This window comes from Dreissena polymorpha, chromosome 2, assembly GCF_020536995.1.
Source record: "Dreissena polymorpha isolate Duluth1 chromosome 2, UMN_Dpol_1.0, whole genome shotgun sequence".
NCBI lineage: Eukaryota > Metazoa > Mollusca > Bivalvia > Myida > Dreissenidae > Dreissena > Dreissena polymorpha.
This window is the reverse complement of record NC_068356.1, coordinates 16,919,282-16,941,205: the sequence shown is the minus strand read 5'-3', so window position 1 is coordinate 16,941,205 and position 21,924 is coordinate 16,919,282. Positions and strand designations below refer to the sequence as shown.

The 21,924-nt window shown below is 35.1% G+C and overlaps 1 protein-coding gene and 1 long non-coding RNA gene across 2 annotated transcripts; one reads left to right on the top strand and one right to left on the bottom strand.

Moving 5' to 3' along the window:
- Positions 1 to 1,948: 1,948 nt before the first annotated feature.
- On the top strand, positions 1,949 to 20,379 carry LOC127866041 (uncharacterized). Its single transcript, XM_052406283.1, has 4 exons — positions 1,949 to 2,071; positions 11,982 to 12,331; positions 14,196 to 14,261; positions 15,033 to 20,379. Exons 1-4 carry the CDS (start codon positions 1,975 to 1,977, stop codon positions 15,204 to 15,206), a joined length of 687 nt encoding a protein of 228 aa, XP_052262243.1. The 5' UTR covers positions 1,949 to 1,974; the 3' UTR covers positions 15,207 to 20,379.
- On the bottom strand, positions 3,371 to 4,962 carry LOC127866042 (uncharacterized). Its single transcript, XR_008042843.1, has 3 exons — positions 4,859 to 4,962; positions 4,287 to 4,507; positions 3,371 to 3,900 (listed from the first exon to the last, which is right to left on the bottom strand). It is a non-coding gene; the product is annotated as an uncharacterized LOC127866042 (long non-coding RNA).
- Positions 20,380 to 21,924: the final 1,545 nt, after the last annotated feature.

Genomic DNA, 21,924 nt, shown 5'->3' with positions numbered 1-21,924 from the left:
TTTTTAGTTATGGGCCTACTGCTAATTTTCTCACATGAAAGGGCCCACAGAACACTTCCCTGCAATACAAATGTGCAGATGTGTTTAATTGCCCCTGATACACAAGGGGATTAGCGCTAATTTACTCGCCAGTGGAGATAAGCCCCTAGGCATTGTTTTCTTATCACCTTGTAAAAACATCCCCGATCTGTCAAGTACCTATTGTGCTCAATGCTACATCTTTTGATGGTGGGTGTAACACGTCTTTTGATTGGACAAGGAAAGAGAAACAGCGAATGGATGGAACTAACACAGAAGGTCGTAGGTCTGAACGATAATAGTGTTTTCTTTTTTGAATTCAAACCTCCTCTAGAGTCATAGCTTATTAAACATTTCTGTGAAAACTGTCTTGTAGATGTTAAACATTTTCTAATGAATTTACTTTGAAATTTTATATCGAGGAGGTTTGATTTCAAAGAGAAAATACTAGTAGGTTATATGTCAGTTACTGACATACAACCAAAGTAGTATTTTCTCTTTGAAATCAAACCTCCTCTACAGTCATACTTTATGTAACATTTCATTATAAAGGTTTTTTAGTTTCAAAGGTTGCTTTTACTTCTTTATGAAGTATAATACATTTCTTAAATCTAAAGCTTTAAACATATGTGTGAATTTCACACCAAGGGGTCGTTGATAAAGCATGTCACGCTTTTTTTACCATTTTTACCCCGACATGTCACAAACTGTTACAAAATCTTGGACCCCCTTCCCTAAAGAACGTCACAAACTCACACTTTCGAACATTTTTTTTAAAATTAATACTTAATTTAAATTTAATCTAACACTCAATTCACTATTTAACCGTATTAAAATTTCACTTACCGGTAAAAGAGCTTTTACATTACAGGCTTTTATAACCGTAGGGTTGTTACGATGAGCAGTATGAATATTTATCCACGCGTTAACCTCTAATAAAAACGAAATTATAATTTAGATTTTCTTTCAAACCTTTACTAACTAAAAATGGAACAGCCCAATTATTTCGTCATTGAAATATGTGGAGGTTGTGCCTATTGAATAAGCCGGCCCAGCCAAGTTGCCTATTAAACATTCGAACAACAGAATCAGGAGATACGCAAATCGTCTTATTTTGACATAAAACTAATTCAAGTATTTCACAAATATTAGAAAATTATTTTTAAATTCTACTAAAGAAATAATAAATAAATTATACAATTTTTTTTAAATAAATGTGTGACATCACACATGGCCTGACTCCCCTCCCCCATATCACAAACTGTCACTTTCTTACTCACCCTCCCCCCACCTTGAGCGTGACATACTTTATGGACGGCCCGTAATGATTAAAGCTTTATACTTCAGAAAGGTGCTGATTTACTTGTTATATATCCATAAATTTATAACACAACATATGTTTCTATATGCATTAAAATTCACCTTGAACAGTGCCTAATAAAAAAATCTATTCCGGAGAGGCAACCGCTCCCGCACTCTCCCCGTTTGGGCCCACCCCCAGTCAACATATCCTGGGTACGGCCCTGGATATGGGTATTGAAATCAGAAATTTGCTTGTATATAAATGCATATAGATTTGAACGTATCAAAATGGGTATGATAAATGTCATTCTTGTATATAAATTGGTATCAAACAGTAAATTTCAGTAATGGGAAAGATGCAGAAACTTGACTGTGTCCACATTATCAAATTCTAGTATTTATTTTTAAATGGGTCCAGTTTATCAAAATTCTTGTATTGAAATGGGTCCTCTTTCTCAATGGTATCGTATACAAATGGGTATGCTTTAAAAAATGTTAATGGGTCTACTTGATCATAGTTCCGGTATAAAAATGGGTCACATTTCGGAAGTCTCAGCGGGACACCCCTACCCTAAAATTTGGGAGGTTACCCCCCCCCCCGATGTCGATGCAAAAAATCTTTAAAAAGTACTTGGTTGTACGTAACCTTATATAATGGCAGACATAGAGGCAATTCGAGAAGCTCGGAGACGAAGGATACTGCAGGCTTCAGAAATTCGTATAAATCGTGTTCTAGGACAACCTGCTGACGGTTTGTTTCCCCATTCTTCAAATCAAACTACAGTAATAAATCTTACATTAAGAAAGGCTAATGCAACACATTTTCGCGACTTGTCTGGTTTGATTTTTGTATGTTAGACGCTCGGTAATAAGGAGATCCTTGATCAACTGTTATTAAACACACGGTAGCTAGATTGCTAGTATTTTAGTGGATAATTGGTCTAGTGATAACACAATGTCTCTTGCGTAGTTGCTGGTGCGATTCACATTCTCTAACATTATCATGTTTACAGTTAAGTCTGTTAATTTGGCATAAGCAAACACATGCGAAAGACGTCGGACATCAAACATTCCAATAGAATTTGCTGAAAACCAATATTATTCCTGAAAGTGGCCAACCTCATGTCCTACAAAAAAACTTACTAGATACAAAATTTCTTAGCAGGATCACAAAATTACAGCTCTTGCAGAGAAAATTCCTAGTGAGTAAAGTCGAGACATAAAGCGAATATTAATACAAAATAAACTCTAGTGACTTTCTTACTGATACAGTCCACTCGCCGATAACGGGCCAGTATACAGAAAACGCATGAATGTAAATAAATCAAGCACAACTAGAGACTGTAATAACTATCACATTGAATGATATTTCATCTGCATTTAACCTGCACACGATTTCATCTTTGTGTTTGGAACTTACAGATTTTGCTGCCTGTATTTGTTTACATGTGCTTCCGCCATTAGCGGGCTAGTTTTGTCAATAACGAGTCACGTGATGTATAGATTGTGGGGGTTTTCTCAAAGTCGATTTTACCTGTCAAAACAGTCAAAAAGTAAACAGTGATTGTCATTGCCATCATGTAAGAATTAAATACTAATATAATGGTATCTAAAGAAAGATTCTGGGCATAATTATTAAGACAAAACTAATGAAATATTATGCTTGTTTATTTAAACAGATATATAATGTCAATAAAATATTCAAAGGTCAACAAAATATAGGTCTGTATAGATACATATATTTATATACCGAGATCAAAGATTACTACTTGTATTCAATAGAAAAAATACCAAAACAAAGCGACTGAAATTAACATTTTAAATGCTTAGCTTAATCAATACTGACTAGATTAAACAGAGATCACACATATCTATATCCTGAGGTCAAAGATTACTTCTTGTAATCAACATACAAAATAAAAGAAATAATACAAAATTAAAGAAATAAGTGATTGGAACTTACATTATTTGCCAATCAAAACTTACCAGGTAATCAACAGAGATCAAAGATTACTGCTTGTAATTTAAAACACATGCAAAGAATACTCGGAGTAGCTACAGCAGAACAAGTTCCATGGCCGTCCCTTCAGGGATACTTTTGAGCAGTTCTGAAAGTTTATTATATTGTGCCTCAATATCAGAATGTGTGATAATGTAATTACATGGAAGCACTACACCCCCTCCTTCTTCCTTTAGTGCAGGCCAAGGAGGAAAGCTTGGGACAGGTTCTCCAGTCACCACTGCTACAATGCGTCCACTCTCCATTAAAGGCCGGAAGAATCCTGCCAAATTTCTTGGGACATGGCCAATGGGTAGACCGGCCACATCTCGAAGTTTTAGCTGCCTCTTTTCATCCGTAATAAGTGAATGCATATGGTCTGGAAAAGTATCTAATTCTGGTAACCATACCAAACTGGCACACTCATCATGAATGTTAGTGTATTCTGGCTGGACTAGTAACTGAGTAGGGGGTGTGGTATTGGGTGGTCTTATTTGGAAAAAATGGTATCCCTTAATAACAGAGTTTCTTAATACCATTTCCTTTTTTGTTGGTGCCAAAACCATGGAATCATCTGGTTTCTGTAATGAAATGGACAAATTTATAGAGCAAACCATACATACAATATTATGCATATTTAAATAGTTGTTATGACAGTGCACTAATACAAGTTATTAAAATATGTACATGGCTAGCCACTTGTACTTTTGATATTTTACATGTAATATTTTAGTATGGTTTAATTATTCTTACTTTAGTGCATAACTATTATATGTTTTCTAAAGAGAATGAAATATAGTCAATGGCATGTATGAATTTGTGTTTTATAATTATCATGTCTAATTTTAATGTACTTTCATTTTGAAAACATGATTATCTCTTCGAAAGTATCTGGACAGTTGATTTTTTTTTAATCAGCCATCATTTTATTATCACTAACTATAGATTATGATGGACTGCTTATTACTTCTAAACGCAATCTGGACAGGTGAAAGGCTCATCTTCATCCACACGTTCCGTTAGGCAACCTGCATGTACCCATCCGTCACATTGGTCGCACTGTATCCATAGTTGATTTTCACCACAATATGAGCCCCAGTATAGACTTGGGGGGGGAATAATAACATTCAATTCATATCAAGAGGTTTGAAACAAACATTCCTATTTTGAGCTTTCCATCTCATGGACCTACAAGACACAAGAAACTTTATTTAACTTTTTTTATAAACAATTAACAATAGCTATCAAAGCCTTTTACAGTTTAAACAATGTGTAATTTGCAATAAAATGTGTCTATGAAAGTCATATATGCCAGAAAATGTCAAAATGTAACGTTGTGAAATCTATATGAAATGCAGAACAGCTCTAATAAGTAGTGTTCAACCTACATTCTGTAATTCAAACATTTGTGAGACGACCCCTCACCTGATGAAACTGACGATTCGCTAAGGGCAAAATTAGGTCAATTTACTTTCATGTCAGCAGGCCATTAAACAAGCAACTGATCAGGGAAATAATATGATGGAGGAAAGTGCATACCTTGACCCTGCTTTTAAGCAACAATTTTATTGTTTGCTGAAAATCACCGCCAGGAAACACGAGGTGAACTTCGGCCTTTCAATTTAAAACGAGGCTCTGAATCTGGATCAAAAAGACGCAGTGTTTGCATTTCATCTACGAAGATCAATACACGTTAATTGACAACAACCATTTTTAGTCTTCAAAAGTCAAAATGAAAGACCTCAACGACTGATGCATTATGATTTTAAAAAGCATGCATTAAACAAAATTTCCATTCTGTTGAATATTGTCTGATTCTTTAAGGGCTACGATTCGTTATCGGCGAGTTGACTGTATAGCTGTAAAGTTTGCGGCATTTAAAAAATAAAAATAAAGTAATGAAGGGCATAAACCATCGAATATATCTGTTTCGGCATGGACGTCCCAATCTTGATGGTAACGTGATTACCCACTCTTAATAATGGAGTATTTTTGTATTATTGCTGTTATTTACATTTCTTGTAATTAAAAAAAGATCACAAAGCTTTTTTCACTCGTTATTGAAAACGTTACCTAAGGTTTTAATGGAAGAGGTTTTAATTTAGAAGTTATTTTATTTTACTCCCACAAACAAAGTTTAGGGGGGTATATATGAATGAGTTTGTCGGTCTGTTGGTCAACCTGTATTTAGTGTTCGCTCTCTAATTCAAGTTGCTTTCATCTGATTTCAACCAAACTTGGTCAGATGCTGTATCTAGATAATGTCTTGGACAAGTATAAATATGGGCCATGTCAGGTAGGGGTGTCACGATACGCCGTGAGAGTACCGCGGTATATCGTGGTACGGCAACACTGTATCGCGGTACATACCGCGATATTTTACAGAATATGTATCTGTAAAGAAAACAGCACAATAACAAGTTTTACAAACTTAATTAAACTCAATAATCAGAAAACACTGGTATCATAGTATGACAAGAAACTGTAAAAGAAACTGTAATAAACTTGATAGAAGTAGTCATTGTTATTGTTCGCGTCTTTTTCTAAAATGTCCGCCATGTTGTTTACAATAGCTGTGACTACAATCTGTGTAAATCGAACGCTTCAAGGGCATGTTCAAAATGCGGAGTCAGTGGGCCCAGTATTGAAAATCCGTAGCGTTCTGACTCTTCCTCGACTTATTCAGAATCTTAAGATAACATGATTCGGAAGTGCCATGCTTTGAACGATCGATATACTAAAGAAAGAAAATAAGAAATAGAATAAACATCTTTTAGATAATTATGAATTTATTTGCAACGGAAATCTGTCTCATCTAAAAAAGGTACGGACCCATACATCGCCGTATTTTAAACGTAAAAGTTAAACATCTACAAGTGGAAGCGCTTGCTTGACCTGGATATTAACGGATTATTTATTTTGCCCTTTTGAATCGCTTCTACATTTTTCAAAACGATATCTATATCAAAAAAATTATGTAATGTATTTATATCTGTGCTAATATAATAATATTAAAAAAACCGGTGCTGCAACGCCGTACTGCGGTGCGATTTTTTCACGACATGCACCAAGATATACCGGTGAATCGTGACAGCCCTAATGTCAGGTCAAAATCTAGGTCACAGGATCACTAAGTGCGTTTTAAAAATTGAGCATGGTGTCCGCTCTCTAAATCAAGTAGTATTCATCTTAGCTTCACCAAACTTGGTCAGAAGTTGTATCTAGTTGATGTCTAGGCAAAGGTTGAATATGGGTCATGCAGGGTCAAAAACTAGGTCATGGGGTCACTTAGTGCATTTTAACATTGAGCATGGTGGCCGCTGTTTTTTGTGAAGACAACAAGCAAAATATTCTGTGTCAATGGAGCATGTGGGGGTTTTCATCACGTCTGTGACAAAGCTCTAGTCTAGTTGTATTTAGAATGGCGAAAAACATCGTGAACGTCATAAAAATGATATGAAAGATGAATGATTTGAAAGGTATTTTCTATTGTTTGGATAAAAAAAGAATGGGGTCTGGTAAAATCTGGTGATGTTGGGTAAATTTTAAGAGTTGTTGGACCTCACACTTCTTGCATCACTCTGTTTTGAATTATTAGAATTATCTAAGCATTGGTTGTCTCCAGTACCTTTATGTACATTTACTGGTCGAAGACAGCCCAAGGAAAAAAACGCTTAGAATCTGACACACTGTATTTGTAGTATCGGCCCTCAAAATGAAAACATATAATTCTAAACAAATTAAGTGAAAAGATTTAAAACACACAACATTTATATCTCTATAGTTAAATGGGTATTCTAGAACAACAAAATCTTCATTCTTATTTGCAATTTTTGGACAAAATTCTGGCCAGACTTAGCCCCCTGTAGTAGTCTGTATCATGTATAATAGTTCTCATAATATCAGCCCATCTTGTTATTGGTTGCTAAGGTTTGTTACTAACATACTATGTGCATGTGCTTCGTCTATAAATAGTTTCCTGATGGAAATACAAAATTCTAGCATATGTAAAAAATATTTTTTACTTGTTTTTTCACAAAAAAGCAACTTAATAAACACATTTAATAAACCTACTAATAAACCATCAACACCCTTACACAATTATGTGTTACATAATTATAATATTCACAGCATCAGCCTGGAGTAAGCATATCCTTTCCCATTAAAACCGGAAAACTTGAGAATATTCGTCTAAATAGTCATTAACAAACAGCACATAGATTAACATTTATAAAAATGGAAAAACCTTAATTATCCGGTACTTCTTGAGTTATTAGCTCACCTGAGCACAACATGCTCATGGTGAGCTTTTGTGATCGCCTTTTGTCCGTCGTACGTTGTGCGGCGTCAGCATTTGACTTGTTAACTCTCTAGAGGCCACATTTATTGTCCAATCTTCATGAAATTTGGTCTGAAGATTGGTCTCAACGATATCTTGGATGGGTTCGAAAATGGTAACATTTGCTTGAAAAACATGGCTGCCAAGGGATGGGGCATTTTTCCTTATATGGCTATAACAAGTAAAATCTTGTTAACACTCTAGAGGCCACATTTATTGTCTTATCTTCATGAAACTTGGTCAGATGATTGGTCTCAATGATATCTTGGATGGGTTCGTAAATGGTTACGTTTGCTTGAAAAACATGGCCGCCAGGGGGGGGGGGCATTTTTCCGTATATGGCTATAGTAAAACCATGTTAACACTGTAGTGGCCACATTTATTTTCCGATCTTCATGAAATGTGGTTAGAAGATTTGTCTGAATGATATAATGGATGGGTTCAAAAATGGTTATGTTTGCTTGAAAAACATGGCTGCCAAGGGGCGGGGCATTTTTCCTTTTATGGCTATGTATAGTAAAATCTTGTTAACACTCTAGAGGCCACATTTACTGTCTGATCTTCATGAAACTTGGTCAGAAGATTCATCCCAATAATATCTTGGACGAGTTTTAAAAAGATGCCGGTTGGTTGAAAAACATGGTAGCCAGGGGGCGGGACATTTTTCCTTATATGGCTATAGTAAAACCTTGTTAACACTCTAGAGGCCACATTTGTTTTTGATCTTCATGAAACTTAATTGCTCAGAGGATTTGTCCCAATGATATTTTGGATGAGTTAAAAAATGGTAACCTTTGCTCGAAAACATGGCTGCCAAGGGACAAGGCATTTTTCCTTATATGGCTACAGAGATCGGATTTTTTTTCTCTGATGGGATTACTGCCCCATGAAAACAACAATGGGCGCTTAAAAAATTGAATAGACACTTTGCAATTATGAATGGGCACTTCTCAAGATTTATTTAGGGTAAAAATTACAGACAATAGGAAAATCAGTGTCAGTAAAATTGTGACCCCATCAATTTTTTTCCAAGTCTGTGACACAACTATATTTTTTAACATATTAATTATATTAAACAAACCGGATATTATAGTAGATAAAAAAGTATTACATTACAATTTGATAATTAGTATAAATAATCCAATAAAAAACTGCCATTATTTACGATATATGTGTTTAGGAATTTTGTAAACGCGTTTCCAGTTATTTCCATGGTTAGGGTTGAGTAATTTCTGCAAATCGAAACTCAACTTGCGTAAAACACTTGCTCAATTAACTGTTAATATCCACCTCCGTTCTCTGCAAAAGATTTGAAGGCTGAGCTATGCACGTGCTATTATTAAATTGGAAAATTGTCATTGAGGAACAAACACACAATTGGTTTCGCATGGTGATAGCTAGACAAAGGAAGCCAATTACGTTGGCGAGAAATTTGTCGCTTTATTGCTTCAGACAGGAGGCGGCTTACCTTTGATGACGTCCAACTGCCAATTCACACAGAGTGCACATTTTTGAAAGACTTTAACTGACTCTATGTTTACAATTCCAGTAAAAAAAAATACTTGCTAACATTAAACTTTTAATTAAATAATCAAAATAAAGCAAAAGCTGAGTTAAAAAATATTATTAAATTCATTTGCGTTGGTTCAAATAAGACGTTTTGCATTGTACATCAAAGATTTTTCATGACAACAGCAACTTAAGCAAACATTACCGCGACGATCGATCTACCTGGATTGTTTTTACATGAATGATCTCGTAAGTCAAGTAAGCAAACAAATAATTTGTTTAAGAGTAGTTTTTCTAATACATGGATAAGATTTATGCAACGGGCATCACATCGCGTAATGGTGCGCATCGAATAACAGAAATGATGTGCAGTTTTTCGTTTTAATGGGAAAAGAACGCACTGAGCACCTTTATCGCGATCTCTGTGGCTATATATGGCTATAGTAAAATCCTGTGAACACTTGAGAGGCCACATTTATGGTTCGATCTTCATGAAACTTGGTCAGAAGATTCATCCCAATAATATCTTGGATGAGTTTAAAAATGATGCCGGTACGGGTTGGTTGAAAAACATAGCCACCACAGGGGCAGGGCATTTTTCGTTATATGGCTATAGTTAAACCTTGTTAACACTCAAGAGGTCACATTTATTTTTCGATCTTCATGAAACTGGTCAGAAGATTTGTCCCAATGATATCTTGGATGGGTTCGAAAATGGTTTTGGTTTCTTTAAAAACATGGCCATTACGGGGAGGGGCATTTTTCCTTATAAGGCTATGTATGGCTTTTGTAAAACCTTGTTAACACTCTACAGGCCACATTCATTGTCAAATCTTCATGTTATATGGTCGAATATTTGTCTTATTGATATCTTGGATTGATTCGAAAATGGTTATGTTCGCTTGAAAAACATGGCTGCCAAGGGGCGGGGCATTTTTCCTTATATGGATATATATGGCTATAGTAAAATCTTGTTAACACTCTAGAGGCAACATTTATAGTTCGATCTTCATGAAACTTGGTCAGAAGATTCATCCCAATAATATCTTGGACAAGTGCAAAAATGATGCTGGTTGGTTAAAAAACATGGCCACCGCTGGGGCGGGTCACTTTTCCGTATATGGCTATTGTAAAACCATGGTAACACTCTAGAGGTGACATTTATTTTCCAATCATCATGAAACTTGGTCAGAAGATTTTTCCCAATGATATCTTGGATGAATTCGAAAATGGTTTTGGTTGCTTTTAAAACATGGCCACCATGGGCGGGGCATTTTTCCTTATATGGCTATTGTAAAACCTTGTTAACACTCTAGAGGCCACATTTATTGTCCAATCTTCATGAAATTTGGTCAGAAGATTGGTCTCAATGATGTTTGGATGAGTTTGAAAATAATTATGTTTGCTTGAAAAACATGGCTTCCAAGAGGCATTTTTCCTTATGGCTATAGTAAAATCTTGTTAAAACTCTAGAGGCCACGTTTACTGTCTGATCTTCATGGAAATTGGTCAGAAGATTCATATAGATAATATATTGGACGAGTTAAAAAAGGATGCCGGTTGGTTGAAAAACATGGCTGCAAGGGGACGGGGCATTTTTCCTTATACGGGATATAGTAAAACCTTGTTAACACTCTAGAGGCCACATTTATTTTCCAATCTTCATGAAACTTGGTAAGCAGATTTGTCCCAATAATATCTTGTTATCTCAGGTGAGCGACTTTGGGCCTTTCAGGCCCTCTTGATTACCGGTACTTATTAAAGTCATGATACATGTACAATGAGGAAGTTGAATAAGTGATAAGTCTATCTGATAATGATATTATTTATTATGCCCCCCTTCGAAGAAGAGGGGGTATATTGCTTTGCTCATGTCGGTCGGTCTGTCGGTCGGTCCGTCCACCAGGTGGTTGTCAGACGATAACTCAAAAACGCTTGGGCCTAGGATCATGAAACTTCATAGGTACATTGATCATGACTCGCAGATGACCCCTATTGATTATGAGGTCACTAGGTCAAAGGTCAAGGTCACGGTGACCCGAAATAGTAAAATGGTTTCCGGATGATAACTCAAGAATGCATATGCCTAGGATCATGAAACTTCATGGGTAGATTGATCATGACTCGCAGATGACCCCTATTGATTTTGAGGTCACTAGGTCAAAGGTCAAGGTCACGTTGACCCGAAATAGTAAAACGGTTTTCGGATGATAACTCAAGAACGCATATGCCTAGGATCATGAAACTTCACAGGTAGATTGATCATGACTCGCAGATGACCCCTATAGATTTTGAGGTCACAAGGTCAAAGGTCAAGGTCACGGTGACCCGAAAAAGTAAAATGATTTTCGGATGATAACTCAAGAACGCTTTTGCCTAGGATCATGACACTTCATAGGTACATTGATCGTGACTCGCAGATGACCCCTATTGATTTTCAGGTCACTAGGTCAAAGGTCAAGGTCACAGTGACAAAAAACGTATTCACACAATGGCTGCCACTACAACGGACAGCCCATATGGGGGGCATGCATGTTTTACAAACAGCCCTTGTTTAAATTTTAATTAATTGAAACTGAAAAATGTTTTGTGTTTCTTTATTATACTAAGTTCAAGGATCTTGCTAAGTTTACTTTTTCATTAAGCCAAAAATGGAGGCAAGATATGTTATGCTCCAATTGTGTAGAGAAATATCTTAATGTAGATTTTCTGTTGCAATTGCAGGGATATAATTATAAATTTATTTTTGTAATATTTTGTAACTAATGATTTCTTTAATGTACTTTTTTTTCAAACAAACATCTTTTATTGTAGAAAATGAAGAACTTGTCATTTACCCCAAACGAACAGCCAGGCCAGAACATCCAAAGAACCATGGAGAAAATACAGAATTTAACAGTACACAAGAGGACCGTAATACAGCTGCTGATAGCCTAGATAAAGAGAAGCATAGAAGCACAGTAAAAATAACACCTATTAAACGAAATGTCTCGACACAGAACACTTCTGTCTCACAAAATGATTCTCTAAACACTAGTCGCAGCAGTTCTGATGCTAAAATGATCCTGAAACATTTTGAATTTTTGCGAATTGTTTTATCTGTGATGGTTGCTTACCTGTGTAGAAGGGTACTATCGACTGGTTATGGAGTATTCTATTTTCAGGTAAATATCAAATAAGTGCACATAACTTTTTCTGTATGAAACTCATGCAATAAACAATTTCTACTGGTGCACTTCTTAAGATTGAGTAATAGAGGATATTTGTTCATGTCAGTGTAAGATCGTTTGTTATTTCACGAGTGATCATAAAAAATATATTTTCACGAGTGGCGCAGCCACAAGTGAAAATATTATTTTTCTATGATCACAAGTGAAATAACAAACGATCTAACACTGACATGAACAAATTTTCTGTTTCTTTTATGCCTCTATTTCAAGAAAATAATTAATAATAATTTCCCTTTCGCTGAAAAGTATCCCTCTTTCCCGTGGCGTGCCTCAATACATTGAAATGACGTCATTTTGTTGACGAAATGACATCATTTTGTTGACGAAATGACGTCATTATTCCAGGGAAATTCTTCAATTAAACTCTTTTACAACGTAAATGAACGGTAAAAAGAGCATACAATTAAAAGAAAATGTGTTGGATTCGGTGGAATATCGATCATAGAAAAAATATAAACAAGGATATAAACAAGGGAAGTACGTATTGATATGATAATCTAAAAAAAGAAAAAGGAATTCCAAACATGTGTTATTTTCATCTGTGAAAATAACAATTTGTTTATTTTCACTGCTGTTATTTCACTGCACTGTGTTATGTTATCATTAATAGGTATAAAAGAAATGTGTTTAATTGACTTCAATTAAATTGTGCACTAGTAAAACAACATAATAAATACAATATGTAATTGTCAGGAATATTAAATAATTCTTAAACATATGTTTTAATATTCAGTAAAAATTTATTATTAGGCATGACCATTTTATTTTGAGTCTGTGTTCTGTAGAACATTTTCAGTGATTTTCCGCTATTGTGATTCACTCTCAGTCTAGGGAAAAGCAAGGTTTGTTTGAAAACAGTATTTATTATCCTTTTTGATTTAATAAGACAGTACTTTATTAAAATGGTATTTGCCAAACAAAATTCACCCTGTTTGTGTGTTTATTTTTAGCCCCCCCCCTCCTAAAGTAACATGTGTGTCATTGCATTTGCCTTTTGAACACTCTAGAGCCCACATTTGTTGCCAAACCTTCATGAAACTTTCTTAGAACAATGTCACAAATTAAATATCAGCTGAGAAAGAAACTGGGTGGCAGAGGTTCAAAAGGTAGGTCACTACGTTATATTAAATAAATAGCTTATGAACACTAGGAGTCACATTTATTGCCCAATATTCAAAAATTTTGGCCAGACCAATTATGTTCCAGTGCAACCTGGGTAGATTCAAAACTGATTAACGTGGCTTCAAAAACTTGGTCACAAGGTACAGCTGTAATTTGTAAAAAAAATGCCTAAGATTACTCTAGGGTCCACATTTATTGCTGAATTTTCATTAAACTTTGTCAGAGAATATGTCCAAATAAAATATTAGACGAGTTTGAAAGTGGGTCACGTTGGGACAGAAATTAGATCTAAAAAAGGTTATTAATACTCTAGAAGCCACATTTTGTACCCTATTGCCAAGTTTGAAACAAGTCTGCCAGGTGATGTGTCAGTTTCTTAATAAGTCTATCGTGAAGCCTTGTAAAGACTACCTTCTAAGAACAGTTAAGTTCCTCGGGGTTTCAGGTGAGTGGCTTGGAGCCTTTGGCATTCTTGTTTTTTTTTCAAATAATATTCTGCCTCATCCAACAGGACTGGATAATTAAAAAAAAATTAGTTGCTGAAAAAAAATCACTAGTCCAGATGAGCCAACAGTTTGAATTTTTGTGCCCTGTTATAAGGCTAAACAGATTGTGTCTAAGTTATATTGTAACCTTTCTTAAGGACTTATTGCATGTTAATTCTTTGCTTTTTCAGTCAATTATCATTCCCTTCGCCTTAATGGAAGCTGGGTTTTTTATGTTCAAACATAAGGTTTTACATGTAAGTATGACTTATTAATTTCAGTTTTAAATGAAAGAATAATATTTTGGCATGTGATTTTTTTATACTATAAAAATAAAATTAATGTAGAAAGGATTTAAAATTGACTTAATCCCATAAATATTCAGTCTTAATTATGGTGAAAAGTGTATGTCAAATGTATGTGTGTTTTATGCATGTTTGATTTACTTGATGGTGTAACAGTAATTTTATTGTTGTGTTTTACCTTCAGGCATCTTGGTTGCTTTAGTTTACTTTATAGTGTAAGACATCAAAAATATTTTATTAAACTTTAAATTTTAATATTTTGTATCCCTACAAATTCTTCTTTGGACGCTGTGAGTTGTATGCTTAAAGAGTTTCTTCTCACTGAAAATATCTACCGGTATCTTAATTCACCATGCTTAGTTTCGCATACAGTAGTGATGGTTTGACGTCATGAAATCATTTTCCGATAGTTGTCCTTGTGTTTTCAATATGCAACGTGTTGTTGCTGTACAAAAAAGAAAATCCATTTATAAAGCAATCTTTGAAAAAGCCTTCCCTGGTTTTAGGCAATGTTGATCATAAAAAAGTGACGACTTATTTTTTTAATGAAAAAGAATTAACTAAGCAAATCAGGTATTTATTAGCAACATTTTAGAAATGTAAACATCTTTGCTTTAAACCTTGGATGTATGTTGACAGAAAGAAGTTTTAGCTTATATGCATTTTGCGATTCTTACTTGCAGTGTGTCAAACTCTCTGCTCAAAGAATGATTGTTGTTTCAGAACGTGACTCTACCACACAAATCCTCCATGCTGATAGGTGTACTCATGCTGTGTGGCATAAAGCCTGAGGTAGTTCACCTGTACAACCAGATCATGGGATACCTTACTGCTGCTTCGGAAGACTTTGCCATGTTCTTCTTTGCTTTTCTTATGGCTAACATATTTATTGCATAGATCCTGCTTGACTCATGTTTCACACCTACCGGTAGTTGCATTTCATTGAATGAGATCTGATTTAAGGGTTTTGTGTAGCATTATTTGAACATGTTCTATCCATTCAAAGCCTGCAATGTCTTGCAGCCTTTATTTGCAAAGGCTCATTCTCTGAGAAAGTCCCAAAACCAGTAGTGCCTAGAAGGTATGATTAAATGTTTCTATTACTGGCCTAAATTAAAAGTAACTGGCCAGTTAACTATAAATTATTATTTCCTTGACCATATATTTTATTAGACAGAGGGTTCTAGACAGTATGTGTGGACTTTGTGCAGTTTTACTGGTTTTGTCCTAGGGTTTATTGACTTGACAGTGATAATGACCACTCACTTTTATAGAAAATACACCATTAATTTTCTTCCTGACAAGTGAAATCCTTAGGGTTCTAGTAATTGCTAGAATGGTTTATGTTAAATTCTTATTTTTTTTAATGTATTGGCATCTTTCAGTGTGTTCAAACAAGTTAATATTTTTATTGTGTAATGAATTTCAATAGAAAACCGTCTTCCAAATGTCTTGAGGTATTCAACTCATGCAGAAGACACTGTACCTTTGACAACTAGGAAAAATACTGGAGGTGCGATTTCCAATATTACCATAATTTCAGTCTGGTAAAGCAAGGTTAATTAAGAAAAAATAATTCCAATAAAAGGGAAACATATTGAAAAATTTAGTTTGCAAGCCCATTTGATATTTTTAAGGATTAAAGTGTAATAATTATCTATATTAATCATAACATTGTTTAAGCATTTTTTAAATTGGAAATTTGAACCCCCAAACATTTAAATATCTGAAGACATACACAAATATATGTGTCCTTTCAATAACTGTTTAATCAGGTAGGGTAGTATCTAATGAGGTCCTGTAACACCCAGAGGAAGTACATTTTGTCATGTAATTAATTCCTGTCTTTATCATGGGTTGGGTTTTGCAATTGCGATACTTTGGATAAGGTATGTATCGGTAATAAAAAGAAATCATGGACAACCTTTTTAAGCTCACCTGATTGCTCAGGTGAGCTTTTGTGACCGGTCTTTGTCTGTTGTATGTCCGTCCCTCCGTAAACATTTGCTCATAAACACTCTAGAGGCCACATTTCTTGTCCCATCTTCATGAAACTTGGTCAGAAGCTTTGTCCCAATGAAATCTCGGCCGAGTTCGAAACTGGGTTGTGCCGGGTCAAAAACTAGGTCACTAGGTCAAAAAAAAGAAAAACCTTGTAAACACTGTAGTAGTCACATTTAATGCCAGATCTTCATGTTACTTTGTCAAAATGTTTGTCTGAATGATATCTTGGTTGAGTTTAAAAGTGGTTCCGATCCGTTGAAAAACATGGCCGCCAGTGGGCATGGCAGTTTTCCTTATTTGGCTTGAGAGAAACCTTGTAAACACTCTAGAAGTCACAATTTTTGCCCAATCATCATGAAAGTTGGTCAAAACAAGGGTTCAATTGTTGTCCAAGACGAGTTCGAAAATGGTCGAGATCAGTGAAAAAACATGGCCGCCAGTGGGCGGGGCATTTTTCTCTATATGTATATAGTGGCAGTTTTCCCTATTTGGCTATAGAGAAACCTTGTAAACACTCTAGAAGTCACAATTTTTGCCCAATCATCATGAAAGTTGGTCAAAACATTGGTTTTATTGATATCTCAGACGAGTTTGAAAATGGTCGGGATTGGTGAAAAAACATGGCCGCCAGTGGGTGGGGCATTTTTCTCTATATGTATAAAGTGAAAACATGTGAACACAGTAGAAGTCACATTTTTGGCCCAATTTTCATGAAATTTCCTCAGAACATTTGTTTCCTTGATACGAATGTTGAGTTCAAAAATGGTTCCAGTCAGTTGAATAACATGGCTACTGGGAGGGGGGCAGTTTTCTTATTATGCCCCCCCCCCCCCCCCCCTTTCGAAGAAGAGGGGGAATATTGTTTTGCTCATGTCGGTCCCTCTGTCTACCAGATGGTTTCCGGATGATAACTCAAGAGCGCTTATGCCAAGAATCATGAAACTTCATAGGTACATTGATCATGACTCGCAGATGACCCTTATTGATTTTCAGGTCACTAGGTCAAAGGTCAATGTCATGATGACCGGAAATATTTAAATGGTTTCTGGATGATAACTCAAGAACACTTATGCTTAGGATCATGAAACTTCATAGATACCTTGATCATGACTTGCAGATTCCCCATATTGATTTTCAGGTCACTAGGTCAAAGGTCAAGGTCACGGTGACCCAAAGCAGTAAAATGGTTTCTGGATGATAACTCAAGAACGCTTATGCCTAGGATCATAAAACTTCATTGACATATTGATCATGACTCGCAGATAACCCATATTGATTTTCAGGTCACTAGGTCAAAGGTCAAGGTCACAATGACCCGAAATAGTAAAATGGTTTCCGGATGATAGCTAAAAAAAGCTTAGTCCTAGGATCATGAAACTTCATAGGTACATTGATCATAACTCGTAGATGACCCCTATTGATTTTCAGGTCACTGGGTCAAAGGTCAAGGTCACGATGACCTGAAATAGTAAAATGATTTCCGGATGATAACTCAAGAACGCTTAGGCCTAGTATCATGAAGCTTCATAGGTACATTGATCATGACTCTTAGATGACCCCTATTGATTTTCAGATCACTAGGTCAAAGGTCAAGGTCACGGTGACCCGAAATAGTAAAATGGTTTCCAGATGATAACTTAAGAACGCTTATGCCTAGGATCATAAAACTTAATGGGTACATTGACATGACTCGAAGATGACCCCTATTGATTTTCAGGTCACTAGGTCAAAGGTCAAAGTCACGGTGACCTGAAATAGTAAAATGGTTTCTGGATGATAACTCAAGAATGCTTATGCCTTGGATCATGAAATGTCATAGGTACAACGATCATGGCTCGCAGATGACCCCTATTGATTCTCAGGTCACTAGGTCAAAGGTCAAGGTCACGGTGACCTGAAATAGTAAAATGGTTTCTGGATGATAACTCAAGAATGCTTATGCCTAGGTTCATGAAACTTCATAGGTATATTGATCTTGACTCGCAGATGACCCTTATTGATTATCCGGTCACTATGTCAAAGGTCAAGGTCACAGTGCCAAAAAACGTATTCACACAATGGCTGTCAAGGTCGCGGTGACTCAACTTAGAAAAATGGGGTTTCCGGATGATAACTCAAGAATGCTTACGCCAAGGATCATGAAACTTCATAGGTACATTGATCATGACTCGCAGATGAAATGATGATGAAACTTGACGAGGATGTTTGTCTGAACAATATTTAGGTCAAGTTTAACATTTGGTAAAGATTGAATGAACCGACTCCTCTCAGATGAGCCAACTAGGGCCATCTTGGCCCTCTTGTAACCGATTTATGCCTAGGGTCTAGAAAAAAGGACATGGCAAATAGCGTAGACCCAGATGAGACGCCGTATGATTCGGCGTCTCATCAGGGTCTGCGCTGTTTGCTTAAAGGAATTTCTGTAAGAAATATTCAAAATATAGAAAAAATATGCTAGACATCCCTAATTTTGGAAATGAATTGATCCAATTTAGAAGGATGGGAGAGTCCATTAGGCTTAAATGGGTTAATCTTGAACAGCAGAAAAACACCAGTTCTGATTATTTTTCTTTGTCAACTTTTAAAACTTACATGAAAACATATAGAAATATATAAATGAGTCAGTGTAAAAGGCTTAATAATCACATGGTGTGTTCAATTTGTAATACTCACGGCCATTTTATCCCTTGTTTTATCCATCACTTAGTATGATTAATCTATAAATGTACTGAACATGTTTTCCTTTGTGCAATATTTTTGAAACCAGATGTATGTGTTTGTTCGTCATTTATTATCTATCATTGAAATTTAACTTATGTTGCAGATATTTTAATTTGTTGGTGCTTAGTATCAATTAGTGAATTATTATTTTTTAAACTGTTCTTCTAGAGGCATTAAATAAAAAAATCAATTCTTATTTCCTAAACAATTAAGCCTGTGAGTGTCAAAAGTATTTTAATTTACTGTAAGTTAGTTTATTATTAAAGTGGAATGTTTTGTGTGCTTTTCTTATCATTCTATTTATAAATTATGAATATATTGTGCAAATATATATTGTGAAAACAATACATGTACTACACATGTTGGAGCACAATTTTAAAATATACTGATCTATGACAAATGACTGTTAAGGAAACATTCTACAAAAAGTCACTTATCAGCAGCATTCAATTGTGTAAAGAACCCTTTGGTTTGATTTGTCTTCCTTGTGTGTTATACAAATAAAGTTGGTGTTTGACGTAATTGACTGCAAGGACAATTTTACAAAAAGTAATATCACCAGCATTCAATGGTGCGAACAGCTGTTTGGTTTGATTTAAATAAGTAAAAGTTTGATGTACATTTTAGTTAGTTGTTATTTAATCTCTTGCTTGTGTATCTATTTGTTATGAATTCCATTCTTAGCTAAATTAATCTCTTTTAAAATGGCTTATATTATTTTAATAAACTCAATCACACCAATCTATCTTTATTCATCAAGCAATACACTCATAATTACAGGGCTTTGTAATATTATTTGCAGCAATATTGTTTGCATGCCTTGGATGACATATACATCTTCTATATAACATACTTAGAGGTTACTTGAGTAAGTCAGAGAAAAAACAACTTATTGGAATATAATTGTTCTGGGTTGAACTTTACAGCCCCATTTGTACAGATTTTTGTTCTGTTTATTAAACCACACACATATAAAACAATAAGAATTAATTGGTCTGTACTGTGTGTCTAAGGGAGGGGACATTGAATGAACTTATAGGCCTCTTTTTGCTAACATATTCTTACAATTACATACTAAGAATACATGATTTTCTTGAGAATGATTTTTGTTAATGTGTTTGTGTTGTTGATTCTCACATGATGTTAAACTATCTCCCTAAAGACAATACATACATGAGCATTGTAAAACTACTCTTACACAATGTAGAAAATGGTTTTGAACGTTCACATAACAATAATAGCAAAATTTAGTTTTAATTGAAATTGCACAAATATTTATAAAATTGAGTCTTAATATTTTTTCCTATTGTTTAATAGTTATTTGTCAATAAACAACTCTTTATCATTTGAAGTGTGTCTTTTGATGGAGTTTACATCAGAACTCACAAATTTCAATTTAATTAACGATAAACAACAACAATACATACATCAATAATTATTACAAAAGCATAACTTGCCTTATACTCCCTTTAGTTTGAACATACATCATTCTCATTCTAATGATTGGCAGCTTGAATATATGCAGCAAACTTGGCAGTGTTTGTTCTTGACCTCATTTTATGTTCATAGGTCGGTTTCTATCACAAAAGTTGTGATCAAGATCAAGAAGTTCTCTACTTATATAGTCTCTGTACTTTCATTTTGAGCTCGCCTATTATATATGAAATATATATAGTGGAGCTATCCTACTCACCCCGGGGTTGGTGTTCCTGTTTCCATGAGCGTTGGAATTTAAAAGTTTGCGTACCACCTAAAATATTTTCCATGTCCCTTGACATATTGCTTTTATATTTTTCATACTTCTTAACCAACATGACCCTTATCTATAAACAAAAGCAGACACTTGTATCAAGCATTTTGTAAGAATAATGGCCCTTTTTCCACTTAGAATATGCATTTTATTGATAAATCTAAAGTTTGCGTACCACCTCAAATATTTTCTATGTCCCTTCACATATTGCTTTCATATTTTGTATACTTCTTTACCAAAATGATCCCAATTTATAAACACGAGCAGACAACTGTATCAAGCATTTTGTAACAATTATGTTCCCTTTTTATACTTAGAAAATTGACCATTTTGTTAAGTTTTGTGTTAAGGTCCAATTTATTCCTAAAGAAGCAAAGCTATCGCTTTCATACTTGCAACACCTATTAGCTATCATAAGGGGACTGTGCAGGAAAAGTTATGTCACTCTAACTGGCATTTTGGCAGAATTATGGTCTCTTTTATACTTAAATAATTGAACATTTGGTTAAGTTTTGTGTTTTGGTCCATTTTTCTCCGAAAGTATCATAGCTATTGCTTTCAGAATTGGAATACTCGCTAACTATTGTAAGGGGATTGTACAGGGCAAGTTGTACAACTCTGGTTGGCATTTTAACGAAATTATGGCATTTTTTTGTCTAAATAACTTTGAATATTTTGTGAAATTTTGTTTTAAGATCCAGTTTACTTCTAAAGTATCAAGGCTATTGCTTTCAAACATCAAATACTTTCTTACTATCATGAGGATACTGTACCTGGCAAGTTGAATTTTACCCTGACCTTTGAATGACCATGACTCTCAAGGTCAAATTATTCAATTTTGCTAAAATTGCCATTAATTCTTTATTTATGATCAGATTTGATTCAAACTTTCACAAAACAACACTTACCGTATCTTACATACCACAATGGATTCCACCCAAACCAACCCCTCCATGCCCCATCCCAGAATCCCCCCTCCCTCCCCCAAAAATACCTATTTTTTCCCCTTTTTTTCTTATTTTTGAAAGATCATCTAATAAATGACCCCCCCCCCCCCCCCCCCCACACACACATTATACTTCACCCCCAACCCACCCACCCAATCAGATTTTTTATAACATAGTGAAAAAAATCCCACAA